This window comes from Mauremys reevesii, linkage group 1, assembly GCF_016161935.1.
Source record: "Mauremys reevesii isolate NIE-2019 linkage group 1, ASM1616193v1, whole genome shotgun sequence".
Taxonomy (NCBI): Eukaryota; Metazoa; Chordata; order Testudines; family Geoemydidae; genus Mauremys; species Mauremys reevesii.
Window position 1 is genome coordinate 346371712 of NC_052623.1, and position 15234 is coordinate 346386945.

The 15234-nt window shown below is 43.6% G+C and overlaps 1 protein-coding gene across 11 annotated transcripts in view; it reads left to right on the forward strand.

Moving 5' to 3' along the window:
- The window catches only part of USP6NL (USP6 N-terminal like), a 211738-nt gene that overhangs the window by 104732 nt on the left and 91772 nt on the right, over positions 1-15234 (forward strand). For all 11 annotated transcript variants that reach the window (XM_039519456.1, XM_039519458.1, XM_039519465.1 and 8 more), the window contains one exon: positions 59-141. In XM_039519456.1, the coding sequence (XP_039375390.1) occupies positions 59-141 (83 nt within the window). The remainder of the gene's footprint in view (positions 1-58; positions 142-15234) is intronic.

The following is a 15234-nucleotide window of genomic DNA, read 5'->3' on the forward strand; positions in this document are numbered from 1 at the left end:
GACCAGCTTGCTATGTGGTGCCATAAGCCTTCATTGTTGTCTTTCTTTCTCTTTTTAGGGACGAGAGGGTGCCCAGATTGAACCTTGGGAAGATGCAGACTACCTTCTTTACAAAGTCACAGATAGATTTGGTTTTCTACAGTAAGTTGCTAGTTTGAAAAGGAAATAAGATTAAAAGTTTATTACTTATTAGTATTTTTTGATGTATGCCTAATTGATGAAAGTATTGATTGCTTACTTGTAATAGAACTGCTATGAGGAGAGAATTCCATTCAGTGTATAAATTTTGAATGGTCTTGCATTGTGGTTTTTCTATTATTATATTCTCCACTTTTTTATTCTATGATTTAAATTGATCCATAGTTGGGAATAGAAAAGTTTTGGACTATTTTATGTGAATGTTATATTTAGTTACAGTGGATACTTATAGTGCATCTGAATTAAGATTGGATAAGTTATTTATATTTTTTGAATTACAAAATTAAAATCTGCAGTGTAATTGTAGCTATGTTGGTCCAAGAATATTAGAGATTTGAAGAAGAGAAAAACTCCGTGTAAGTGCAAAAATTTCTCTTTCATCAACGGAAGCTGGTTCGATAAAAGATATTACTTCACCTACCTTGTCTCTCTCAAATTAAAATTGTAATATACATATAACATTTTTGAAAAGTGCAGATCAGAAGTTTTAAAGTCCTAGAAAGGGAAGCTTCTTTTTATGTTTTTACTAATTTTTCCATCTTTTTTATTTAAAAAGTGTAGGAAATTCCATACAAAATTCTACACTAATAAAAAAGTAAGATCCTGACCCTGCAAAGACATATGCCTTTGTTTCAGGTTATTCACTGACTAGTCCCGTTAAAGTTATAGGGACTGTTCCTATTGCATAAAGTTAAGCTCATGCATAAGTCTTTGCAGGGTTGGGGCCTAAAATAATTAAGCACTCAAAATCAGGAAATGCCAGAATCCAGATTGTGTGCACCCCTGGTGCATTCCAATATAGACTTGATCACATACTATTTAAAAAAAAAAAAGGATTAAATTGTAGTATGTGATATTGTAAGTAACGACCAGCATAACAAATATACAAAAGGAGGCAGAGTGAAGATTGGTATTTCTTCACTTTTCTGTACTCAGTAACAGTTATAACAGTCTGTTAACATTGTGGCATCTTTCCATTGACTTCATAGAGGATTGGATCAGGCCATAAATAAGCCTTAAGACCTGGAAATGTCTTTACCAAAGCTGCCTGTGTTCCATTACTGCTTTTAGATGGGTGTAAGAGTATATTATTAGAAGACCAATTTACAGATATTGAATAGCACAGAATGATTTGCTAACCCTTCTACTAGCCAGTCAGGATTCTTCAGTATTTTTAGGCCATGTCTACACTACAAACTGTGGTGGATGCAATTATGTTGGCATACAGCCACTGAAGATTTTATATCGCTTGGACTTGTGCATACTTGGCTGCTTGCGTCAGTACTGGTGTACTCACCAGGGGTGCTTGTGTCAATGCAAAATGTGGTGCATCATGCCACCACTGGGTATTGTGCCTGTTGAGAAATTTTTGCCACGTGTTGTGGGATAGAAATGACTTGCCCAGGAATTTCTGAGAGCTAGGGGTCAAGTTCCAAGCATGCAGCTTTTTCCATCTCAGAATACCATTAATATTCCATAATTGTCGTGCCTTTTCAATAAATAAATAAATAAATAAATCCCACAAATCCACGTGGCGCTTTTCTGTCTCTGCAATCTCTGACAGAAGCATGGAGCCCGCAGAGCTTTGCAGTATTCTCATGAATGCTGCAAATACAGGATTCATGATTCTCCTGCATTTGCAGACCTGCAGGATGTACTGCAGTAATGAGGAATGCGAAGATTTCTTCTAGGCCAGTTTGCTGAGGGACATAGGCTGTTGGTGGTGTTCCTTGAGCAGCTGCAGACAGGTCCATAAGTGGCGCTTCACTGAGAAACAAGCACTGACTGGTTTTCCATGCTGTTAGTCATATTGGCCCACCAAGCTCTTTGTTCACGGTCTGAAGCAGCACTGGTTTACTTGATCTCACAGAATGTGTCCTCCCTAATCCTCTTCTTTCTTTTCCTCCTTAGTGTTCTGCATAGGTTGACCATAGCTCTGTGCTGTTCAGGATGTAGTTTCCCTGTGTCGCTGTAGCAGGGTGTTTGTCAGCTGGAGACAAATTTGAGCATAGACACATGCACAAATAGGTTGATACAAGGTGACTTATGTCAACCTAACTTTATAGCGTTGACTAGGCCTTAGCGTTTCATGGAATATTTGTCCAACAGTGCTTAAAAAAAAAAAGTAGCTCAGAGATTGGGAAGTCGAGATTGTTTACTGGCTAGTGAAGACATTATTTAAAAGGCCTAATAAATATGTTTTTATAGCGTTCTTCCTCACTTCCTGCCCATACTGTTCTGTGGTGTTGCTGCAAGCTGTTAATTAGCTGTCAGATTTTGTCTTGGGGGTGGTTTTGCTTCATTAGTGGGTGAATTGATTCTTGCATATATGGTTTATAAAGTGCTTTTGAGTCAAGTGGGATGAAAGATGCTGTACTTTGTAAACTACTATTATTACATTGCATGTATTTTGGGTAAAAAACAGAGAAACACATATGTGGGTGGTGGGGAAGAAAAATTATTTCTTGTTGCTCTCCTAGGGCCTCCTTCAAAGATCAGTGAAGTCATTGGAAAAAGTCTCCCATTGACTTTAAGAGGAGCTAAATCAAACTGCTGGAAATTTGCAAACCGATTCTGTATTTAGGCATCTCTTATGAACTACTCCTTTAAGTTGATTTTTAATGCTTGCTACCTGAATAACCCTCTCTTTCTTGACTAACTTCTGAAGGTCACTCAACCCCTCGCTTCTACTATTAATTTTTTTCTGTTCAGCTAGTCAGTGTTCCAGAAACTCAGATCTCATGAACCCTAGTCCTGTGTCTTAATCGTTAGATCATATTTCCTCTCAAGTACTGACATTATTCATTGGTACATAGTACTGTACAAAATCCAATCCCTGTGTACTCAACTGTATGGGATGGAAACGGAGAGGTTTATAATGCACACAGACTGCATAAATTAGCAAAGATTTTAGGTCTGTATAATTAGTGAAGAGATGTAGTATTTGTCTGCTTATGCATTAATACTTGAGAATGAGAGTTCACTTGAATGCCATCAGTGCGGCTCCATGATTCTTGAACCTAGAACTCGTTCCAGATAACATTTATATTATTCTGAGATGTGCCCAAAGAAGAATTTACTCAAAACAGGAATGTCAAACTCCCTTTGTGGGAAAGCCAATTTACACTGGGTTCACTTTTTAATTATGGTCATGGTCTTGTGTCTTTTGCAGTACTGAAGTTTCAGAATTTATCTGTTTGCCAAAGAATTGTGATTCAGGTTGTAAGCTTTCATATAAGGGGGAAAAAAAAAGACTCTAGCTTCATGGTTATAAAGATAACCTTGAAAATATGTATAATGTAGTCATAATGCAGTTTATAGAAAGCCTGTAACAATGGCCCCAAGAGATGTGAACTGCCCCATTCTTTTCAATTTGCCGTTAACTCTGAAATCTAAAGGTAACAAAAGTCTGCATTAATGATTTCACTGGTTGATAGTTTTATGGGAACAAGCTTATCTGAAGGTTTTTGTCTTCCCAACTGTTCCTTACTCAGTTGTCAAGACCAACATTTCCTGACAGCATTTATAATGCCCTTGAATTGTGAAATAAAAAAATGTAGAATATAGAAAATTGGAAATGTGAGGACAATGTAAAATTCAACGAGACATCAGAATAAAAATAATAAGGAAATCTTTGATTGTATAATTAATTTTTCATTTTATTTAAAACTTAATTTTAAAAGTTTAATTTAAACTGCTGCAGAATTTCCCGTCTGATGCAGCGAAATGTGCAGAATGTAGGGAACTTAGCACAAGATTGTCTCACTAGTTACAGACTGCAGTGGGCCTTGATTATCATCCATAGTTTGTATTTTTTATTCTTCCTCCTCATTAGAAAGCTGCATCCTGTTTGTATCATCCTTTGGTGGCTCTGTGTACGTACACCTTCGGCTGAGCTGACTGCTTCTAGGACAGAAAAGTTTAATTTGGTGGGTTACTTCATATGCCTGGAGGCAGGTACACACAAGCTACTTCTGTGGCCATTTACATTATGAACTGTGGAAGAAGCAATAAGAAAGGAAAAGGTGGGAGGTTTTCAAGGAAGAGTTGTAGGGGCACTCTTCAAGTGCTTGCTCATGTCTATTCCATATTAGGTGTGTGCACTCGCCACATGCATCGGTGCCAGAAGTATTTCCCTCAGGGTGACCAGATGTCCCAATTTTATAGGGACAATCCCAATTTTTGGGCTCCTATTACCCCCACTTCGTCCTGATTTTTCACACTTGCTGTCTGGTCACCCTATGCTCAGTGGTATCCATATGGGACTGGCTCTGGTGCCTGCTGGAGTGGTGAGCACATGCCACGGTATAAGGGGTGCCGCCGGCTCCCCCAACCCTCAGTTCCTTCTTGCCGCCAGTGATGGTGCTGAAACGTCTGCTGCTCGAGGAGCCATCGGACTCACTGTTCGACTTTCTTTGTTTCATGGCACCCGCCAGGGTGGCTTTACCCTTACATGAGGGAGTATCAAAATTATTAATGCCCTATGGCAAACCCCCTCCTCCCTGCCACCTATTTCAAAAAGGGCTGAGTGCGAATATTTTGTGCCAGCTAAAGGCCATGGAGTATCTCTATACTCACCCGGCTCTATACTCCCTCCTAGTTGAGGCCATTAATCAGAGGCAGAGGCAGGGTCAACCCAGGGCTACGCCCAAGAATAAGAATATAAGAAAGGCCGTACCGGGTCAGACCAAAGGTCCATCTAGCCCAGTATCTGTCTACCGACAGTGGCCAAGCCAGGTGCCCCAGAGGGAGTGAACCTAACAGGCAATGATCAAGTGATCTCTCTCCTGCCATCCATCTCCATCCTCTGACGAACAGAGGCTAGGGACACCATTCTTACCCATCCTGGCTAGGACTCAAAGAGATTGGATCTGTTTGGGCAAAAAATATATTAGTCTTTCAGCCTTCAGTTGAGAGGGGCCAATCACGAAGCCCTCCTTGGCCACTATGACTACAATATGTGGCAGACCGTGGCCAAATTCAAGGTCTCGTTGCCGAAAGGGTCCAGGAAAGAGTTCTGGGCAATCCTCAAAGAGGGCAGGGGGGCGGCCAGTGTGGCCCTCCAAGCAGCTTCGGACATGGCAGACTCTGCGGCTTGCACCATGGCCTCAGCCATTTCCATGTGGAGAGCATCCTGGCTGCTCCTCTTGGGTCTGTTGACTGTGGGTCTGCAGTCGATGCAGGACCTCCCCTTCGAAGGCCAGGTCCTGTTTGTAGAACAGACGGACAGTAAGCTGCATGGATTGAAAGACTCCGGCACTACCCTGAAAACTCTAGGGCTACACATCCCCGGTCCAGCCCATAAGCCATCTCAGGATTAAGAGAGCCAACCCCGGCAGGAGCCGCCCCAGAAGAAGAGTAGGGGCTACAAGTGCTACCCAAGCCACCCACCTCCACCCTCTGCCTAATTGGGCCCGACCCACAATAAGCAGGGGGGGCAAGCAAGCGTTTTGAGGGTGCGCTCGAGGGCGACCTACCAAACTATACCCCGGATCCCTCTTTCCTGCTGTTTTCCAACCGCCTTTCTTTTTTCCTCCCCACATGGACCACTGTAACTTTGGACCGCTGGGTCCTCAATACTGTGATGCAGGGTTACACCCTCCAGTTTCTTTCTACCCCCTCAACCCCCCTTCCCCTTTCAGGGACCCCTCTCACAAGAGTTGACTTGTGCAGGAGGTAGAAGGGTTGCTGCAGCAGGGTGCAGTGGAAAAGGTTCCTTGCGAGTACAGAAACAAGGGGTTCTGTTCCCGGTACTTTTTTAATCCCAAAGGCCAAGGGCGGTCTACACTCCAACCTGGACCTGTGAGACCTCAACAAATACCTAAAGAAGCTAAAGTTCCGCATGCTGTCCCTGGCCTCCATCATCTCCTCCCTGCATCTGGGAGACTGGTATGCTGCCCTCAACTTGAAGGACACATATTTCCATGTAGCGATTGTCATAGGTCTCACCCCCACTCTGAACTTTAGGGTACAGATGTGGGGACCTGCATGGACACTTCTAAGCTTAATTACCAGCTTAGATCTGGTCTCGCTGCCACCATCCAGAATTTCTGAGTACCTGGATCACTCTCTTCCCCCCCCCCAAAACCTTCCCCTCCCTGGGTAGCCTTGAGAGACTCCTCCACCAATTCCCTGGTGAGTCCAGATCCAATTCCCTTGGATCTCAAAAACAAGGAAGAATTACTCCTTCCCCCTCCCTTTTCCCCCCACCAATTCCTGGTGAGTCCAGATCCAATTCCCTTGGATCTAAAAGAAAACAGGGCAAAAATCAATCAGGTTCTTAAAAAGAAGGATTTTAATTAAAGAAAAGAAAGGAAAAAGAAAGGGAAAAAAAAGGAAAAAAAAAAAAGCTCTGGGAGACAGCATATCAGCTAATCTCACAGACAATAGATTGAAAACACAGGATGTTCCCCTGGGCAAAAATCTTAATACACACAAGAATACCCAATTTGAGGATTCCCTTAATGGCACCAAGACAAGTCACAAAAGAAATAAACATAAACCTATTTATTCCTTTCTAAAACTTACTACTCTGATAAGAGGCTGGTTCCTTGATCTTTTTCACTCCCACTGAAACTGACTAAACAAAGGAAACTTCCCTCCTTCCTTTTGAAACATCTTGTTCCCCCATTGGTTCCTCTGGTCAGGTGTCAGCTAGGCTAGGTGAACTTCTTAACCCTTTACAGGTAAGAGGCATTAACCCTTAACTATCTGTTTATGACAGCGATCTTTCAAGGTCACAGACATTTCCCACTTTTCATGGTGGGACTCGATCACTATCAGTTTGCGGTCCTCCCGTTTGGTCTCGCGACAACACTGAGGGTGTTCACCAAGTGCATGTCACTACTAGCCACTTACCTCAGAAATTGAGGTATCCAGATCTACCCACGTCTCGATGACTGGTTCGTCAAAGGCCGCTCCAGGTCCAAAGCTCAGAGGAGTGTCGCGGTGCTGCAGGCCATGTGCCCATCCCTGGGCCAGCTGGTAAATGACAAAAAGTCGACGGTTAGTTCCAGTGCAGAGAATAGAGTTCATTGGAGCAGTGCTCGACTCCACCTGTGCCAGAACGTGTCTACCGCAGGAGAGGTTCCAAGTGTTGGTGGACCTCATCGCAGGAGTCTCCACGTTCCCCCTGACCACGACAGGGTTTGCCTGCGCCTGCTGGGCCACATAGCAGCATGTACATATGTTGTCTGACATGCCAGGCTCTGGATATGGCCCTTACAGCAGTGGCTATCGACGGTCTATTCCTAGTCCAGAGATCACCTGGAAAAAATAGTTACCATCCCCCCGATGATACTTACCTTCCATTTCACAGCCTTCATCACTCCATCAAGCTGATATCGGACACCTTGGACCAACACCGGGGAGCACATCTTAGCAATCTCCAGACCCAGGGCATGTGGTCCTCGGAGGAGATAATGTTGCACATAAATGTCAAGGAGCTCAGAGCGGTATGCTTGGCCTGCGGAGTCTTTCTACTGCACCTGGCAGGCAAGGTGGTGAGTGTGTTGATGGACAATATGGCCTCAATGTTCTACATCAACAGGCAAGGGGGAGCATGCTCATTGGCCCTCTGCTAAGAGGCACTCCAACTGTGGGATTTCTGCATCAACCATGCGATCCAGCAGGAGGCCTGTCACCTCCCTGGCGTCAGGAACACGCTGGCAGATCTTTTTCCTCTCACCACGAGTGGTCACTCCATCCAGAGGTAGCACGGACTCTCTTCCAGAGGTGGGGAACTCCCAGAGTGGACCTGTTCACCACCAGACAGAACAGGAAATGTCATCGCTTTTGTTCCCTACAAGGTCTCTGGGCAAACGCTTCCTCTCCGATGCCTTCTTCCTGCCATTGTCGGGGGGTTCTGATGTATGCATTCCTGCAGAATCCTGTCAAAGGTCAAGAGAGACAAGGCCCAAGTTGTCATGGTTGCCTCAGCGTGGCCACGCCAAAATTGGTTTGGCTCACTGATGGACCTGGCAGTAGCTGCTCCCTGGCCCCTTCCCTACCGACTGGATTTGCTCTGCCAGGATCACAGGCATCTCCTGCACCCCAGCCTCGCCCCCCTCTGCCTCACAGCGTGGATGTTGCATGGTTGAACTTGGAGGAGCAGGCCTGCTCTAACGAGGTCCAGCAAATCTGCTTGAAAAGCAGGAAGCCTTCCACTAGAGCAACCTACCTGGCCAAATGGATGAGGTTCTCCCACTGGGCATCTGAGCATAGTGCAGTGGGTCTCAAACTTTTTTTACTGGAGACCCCTTTCACACAGCAAGCCTCTGAGTGAGACCTCCCTAATAAATAAACACACTTTTAATATATTTAACACCATTATAAATACTGGAGGCAAGCAGGGTTTGGGGTGGAGGTTGCCAGCTCATGACACCCCATGTAATAATCTCGCGACCACCTGAAGGGTCCCGACCCCCAGTTTGAGAACTCCTGGCATAGCGTCTCTCCAATGCGCTCCTCTTTACAATCTATCTTAGATTACCTGCTCCATCTTAAGAACCAGGGGCTGGCCTTCTCCACCATCAGAGTGCACCTTGAGGCTGTCTCTGCTTTTCACCTGCCGATCCAAGGTCAGATGGTGTTTTCACACGACATGTCGGTCCGATTCCTGAGAGGGCTCCAGAGACCCTTCCCGCAGGCCTGGGCTCCTGTCCCACAGTGGGACCTTAACTTGGTTCTTTCTAGGCTCATGGGCCCACCCTTTGAGTCTTTGGGCTCCTGCTCCCTCTCCCACCCGTTATGGAAGGTCGCATTCCTTGTGGTGATAACATCCATGAGACTAGTGTCGGAGCTTAAAGCCCTGATGTTGGAGCTTCTGTATACAGTGTTCTACAAGGACAAAGTTTAATTGCGATCCCATCTGGCCTTTCTGCCAAAGGTGGTGTCTTCCTTCCATGTTAACCAGGATATCTTCCTCCCGGTGTTTTGTCCCAAGCTGCACACCACTGGGGAGGAAAGGAGGCTTCATGCCCTAGATGTCAGACGTGCCCTGGCATTTTACTTAGCACGTACCAAGCTGTTCTGCAGGTCGACCCAGCTCTTCATTGCGACAGCGGATAGGATGAAGGGCCTTCTGGTGTCATCACAGACGCTTTCCAACTGGATCACCTCCTGCACCTGGATTGGTTATGAACTGGCACAGGTCCTGCTGCCGCTGATTGTGAAGGCCCACTCAACCAGAGCTCAGGCATCCCTGGTGGCCTTCCTGGTCCACATTCCCATCCAGGACGTTTGCAGAGGCGCGACATGGTCTTTGGTTCACAAGTTCACAGTGCACCACGCCATCACTCAGCAAGCCAGAGACAATGCTGGGTTTGGCAGAGCTGTGTGGCAGTCTACACCTCTGTGAACGCCAACCCGCCTCTGTTAGCACTGCTTGGAATCACTTAATATGGAATGGACATGAGCAAGCACTCGAAGAAGAAAAGATAGTTACCTTTTCTGGAACTGGTGTTGTTTGAGATACGTTGCTCATGTCCATTCCATAACTCGCCCTCCTTCCCCACTATCGGAGTTCCCTGAAGAAAGAACTGAGGGTGTGTGGGGGGGCTGGCGTTGCCCCTTATACCGCGGCATGCGTGCGCCGCTCCAGAGGGCGCCAGAGCGAGTCCCATATGGATACCACCGAGGGAAAAACTTCCAGCACCAGTGCATGTGGCAAGCACACACACCTAATATGGAATGGACATGAGCAACACATCTTGAAGAACACCAGTTATGGAAAAGGTAACTGTCTTTTTGCTGATGCGCAGAGGTGGTTCCAGGGTTATGCAGCCTTCCTCATGTCCTCACCATTTGTGTCACACACCAGGAAGTACTGGCTTTGCTTTTTAAAAAAATTACCCAGTACAAGCTGGCTATTATGCACCTTGGGAAGACCTAAGTGGCACAAGTACTTTCCCTGCTTCCTCTAATATTGGAACAAGAGTTAGAGCTTTCTCTGAGTCTCTGTGGAGTAGGAAGGAGGAGGTGTCATTGCATATAACATTCTGGAAATGTGACAAATTGGCAACAAAAATAGTACAGAAGTGAGATTCCATTTCAAGGTAAATTCCTACCTTGATACTAAGTGTAATTTAAAACTACAGTGAAATATCAATTGTGAAGCTTTGGTCAGTTCCAATGATGATTATAGTGGTAATTTACAATGTTATGTACAGTGACTTAATACTGCTTGCTTCTAATGCCTACTGTTCCATTTTTAATAACTACTGCCTCAGGAAAACTATTCAAATTATTCACATTCATGTTGTTTTCCATTTTGTAATTCTTTTGATGAATTTTAGATGTACTATTGATTCTGGATATTGAAAAGAAATTGGTGTGGCCCAGCTATTAAAATGTTTTTTTAAAAATGAATTGTCAAAATAAATTAAGTGGTAAATTAAGGCAACAGGGGCCACAAATGGGGCAGTGTTCTCAGAGAAGTACAAGGCAGTACAGTAATAAGGATTAACAGTGTGAAATTAATAAAGGGAAATTTTTAAGCTGAATATCAGGAAAAGCCTGCTGACAGATACATTAGGTTGCAGAATAGGCTCCAGGGGAAGTGGTAAAAGAAATAGTCACAAGATTGAAATGCCTTCAAGCTGCATGGAAACTTTCAAAACATTGTAATAGAGGCTCAAACTAAACTTATACCCAAATAAAAATAAAAAACAAAGCAAAATAGAGGACCCCCCCAAAAAACAAACAAACAAAACCATTGTGGCTAAACAGCAGAGTAAAAGGCGGGTAGGAGCAAAAAGGCATCCTTTAAAAATTTGAAGTCATATCCTAGTGAGGAGAATAGAAAGGAGCATAAACTCTGGCAAATCAAGTGTAAAAATATAAGTAGGCAGGCCAAAAAAGAATTTGAAGAGAAACTAGCAAAAGACATAAACTAACAAACATTTTTTTTAAGTTCATCAGCAGCAGGAAGCTGCCAAACAATCTGTGGGGCCACTGTATAATTAAGGTGCTAAAGGAGCACTCGGGGAAAACAAGGCTGTTGCGGAGAAGCTAAATGTATTCCTTGCATCGGTTCTCATTGCAGAAGGTGTGAGGAAGATTCTCCCACCTGACCAATTCATTTTAGGAGACAAATCTGAGGAACTGTCCCAGATTGAGGTGTCAGTAGAGGAGTTTTTGGAACAAATTGATAAACTAAACAGTAAGAAGTCATCAGGAGCAGATGATATTCACCTCCAAAGTTCTGAAGGAACTCAAATAAGACATTGAAGAAATACTAACTGTGGAATGGAAGCTATTGCTTAAGTCAACCTCTGTACCAGATGACTGGAGGATAGCTAATGTAATCCTTTTTTTAGTCTAAAATCACTTTACCCGTGAATGATGCAATCATGGAATCTGTCAAACACATCTGGCAGACCCCTGCAACAATCCCTCCAGCCTGCCTGAGGTCTGACAGAAAATGTTACATCCCTGCTAAGGGAACAGAGTTTCTTTTTTACACCGAACTCTCTGGTAGTGTATGCTGTTAATGAAAGGGGCAGATAGTCAGACCTCAAAAACACACCGTATGACAAAGACTGGAAGAGGCTTGACCTCTTTGGCCAAAAAGCTTATTCCTCAGCGATGTTACACCTTAGAATTGCTAACTATGAGGCTTTATTAGCAAAATATGACCACACAAATTATGGCAAATTATCAGATTATATTTAATTTATTCCTGAGAAGAGAAAAAAGCAATTCAGTGCACTCATTTCCGAGGGCCAACTGATCTCCAGGACAGCACTGCAAGCTGCTGTAGGTTCTGCAGATACAGCAGCATGATCTACAGCAGTGGTCCCCAACCATTTTGTGACCAGTAGCACATTCATGTTTTCAGAAGAGTGTGGTGGGCGCCAACAATTTTTCAAGGCTTATTTTGTATTTGTACATTAAATAATACAAAAAAAAATTTAATATTACATAATATATGAATCCAGAGAGCAGAGAAAAGCCGGAGAAAAGCCGTGAGGACAGAGAACACCAGTGCCGCAGCTCTGGAGTACTCTGTCCCCAGCAGGTGCAGGGCCCCAGATTCTCTTCTCTGCTGGGCACTAGGTGGGCCCCGCACCTGTCACGAACCAAGAACACCAGCGCCTGCAGCCCCAGAGTTCTCTTTCCCCGGCAGGCGCGGGGCCGCGGCTTCTCTCCGGCTTAAGCCGCGGCCCCACACCTGCCAGAGACCGAGAACACTGGTGCCCGCAGCCTGAGTTCTCTGTCCCCAGCAGGTCTCCTGCTGGGCACTAGGCAGGCACACATAAATGCCCCGGTGGGCACCACGTTGGGGACGACTGATCTACAGTCTCTGCGATTGTAATGAGAAGGGTGTGTTGGCTGCATCTCTCTGGCTTCCCCAAGGAGGTACAAGCAACAGTGGAGGATCTGCCATGGGAAGGGTCCAAATTTTGCGCGGCCAAAATAGACGAGCCTCTGCACACCCTCAAGGACTCGACGGTGACTCTGAAGTCCCTGTGCATCTATTATCCTAGGACAAAGAAACAACAAGGAAGATGTTACAACCCTCAGAGATTCTGGTCCACACCATATACGCAGACACACAGGCAATATGAGCTACAAGGCTGGAAACAATGGCCCCCAAGGAGATGACAATCTTCAAATCAATCTACCATGTCTCATCAACTAGCCACCAGCAAGCGTTTTCAAACTTTATTATTGTGGACTTTGCATTAATGTAGAGAGTTTATCTTGTGGATGCTTCCCCTCCCATTTACAATATATGGGTAACTAATTTTAGGAAAGAATTTAAGGTGAAATCCTGGTTACCTTGAAATCAGTGGCAGAACTTCTACTGATGGCCTTGGAGACAGGATTTCACCTTTATTATTTTAGCTGATTGGTTAATGAATTTTAGCAGCTGGAAATAAGAATCATGTGACCAGCCTGTTGTTCCTGGAGCATTAGCAAGTACTCTGAAGATTGCTATTTTATATCCTACAGTGCATGTTTTAAGAATGCCTGATTTTAAAGGCCTGATGACTGAATGATTTGTATGCCTTTTGGAACTGTTCATTTTTCAGGCTTTAGTGCTTGTTTTTTATTAAGAGGTAGAATTTTTGTTAAGAAGCTGAAGCATTTTATTTTTGATGTTAGCAAAACTCCAGTGAAGCACATCTTCTGTCTTAACTCTTTCTAACTAAGATCTTTTTTGTGTGAATTTGAACACATCATCTTCCTATTAGCTAGCTGGAGTTCTGTTTGCAAGTTATATTTTAAAAACTACAATAAGGCAATGTTAAGGTTGCCAAGTTAAGCATTCAGAGTTCGGAAATACCAAAATTAAAGTGGAACACACAACCCCAACTCTACCTCCTTGTGCAAATGCATTTTAGTATAGTCTTTACATGAGCCCCTACTATTGGTCACATTATAATGGACTGCCAGGTATACCTATAGTTAAGGTTTATACTACCTCTTCCACATCTGATAGGTGTGTGTAACACCTTGTACAATTTTTCCTGCTTGTATACTTACTTCAGTGCCTTGGGCTGGGGTTTTCAAAGGAGCCTAGATGTCCTATATTTGCATGTCTTGTGTGCAACTACATCTTTCTAAAGCTTGTGCATGTTCCCAGAACATAGGACAAATGTTGGAGAGGCAGCATTTGGTGGCCCTGAAGATCAGTGGCATTTGCATAAGGTGACACCTCTACTTCCTAATCTTCAGACTGTTCAGCATCAGAGGGAGAACTGAAGATTAATATGAATACAGCAGCCTCACAGCTTCCTAAGGTGGAAGGGGCATGGCCTGTAGATAAGTCAGGACAGCAAAAAGCACACTCCCTTGCTTATTTCTCCAATCAGGCATGCCCCTGGCAACATGCAGCCAGAGCCTTCACGCTCCTCCATATGGAAATCACCAAATCTTTGAAATATGACCCGAAGAAGAGCTCTGTGTCAGCTTTGAAAGGCTTGTCTCTCTCACCCACACAAATTGGTCCAATAAAAGATATTAGCTCACCTACCAAATCACTGAAAGACATTCCCCTGCAAGATTAAGCAGCCGCAGTCATCTGCAGTATGCTTGGATACTTCATTTGGCACCAATCAGAGCTAATTACTTTAGTTGATCATCAGGTATACAGTGATTAAGCAATAGATCTCAAATTCTACATCTGTATTTCCTTTGTTTAACCAGCTACTGAGATCTGTATTATCCACTGCAGAGTTGTGTATATCTTTCTGTCTCCTTTATCTATAGCTCTACTGTCTATGAAGGATGTGTAGTCTCAGCTTTTGTATATTGAGGCAGCTCTATTTAGTTCAAGTATTGATTTCAGTGGAGCTGCCCCGATTTACAACAGCTGAGCTTTTGGCTCATAGTTTTATTCTCTTTATCCTAAGAGTCTGTTAAAATACTGAACATGTTTCAGAATAGTTTGCTAATGCTGGAGATTATTGCTTTGCCTGGGGCATACATCAGGCAGCAGAGATCAGTACTTTCTCTCACTAAGAGACTGATATGTACCCATTTTTTCCCTATCAAACTGTATTCTTTAAGTGTTTTGAATTTTTATTAGTTGCCTAATGCATTTTTGCAGCAGGCAGCAAAAATGAAAATAATTAAGCAAAAAAATGGATTTCAATCAAGAACTGTTAGATACTCCATTAAATGCCTCCAAATGAAGGCATTGATTTTTTTAATCTATCTAACTTTAGTAGGAAGCATTTTGATAAGCTTAATGTTTTTTTTCTTTTTATTTCAGTGTATTTATGCATTGGCCTTATTGGAATATTGTCTTCCGTACCTAAAACATTAGTTCCTTTTAATACTATCACTACATCATTTATACATTCCCAAGATCACTTCTACATAGCTCAGAATAACACCATGGCTTCCAAAAGCAGTCATAGACTTGGGTCCTGCAAGCCCTTATTCATACAACTAGTCTCACTGACTTGAATTTTGCATGTCAAACATGTTTGTGTGTTATAGTGAAGCATATAAAAGTAGTAGGGTTTTACAAGGGAATATAAATTGAAGATGGAAGCCAGGCTGCTGAAGCTTTGCGTCGAGTAA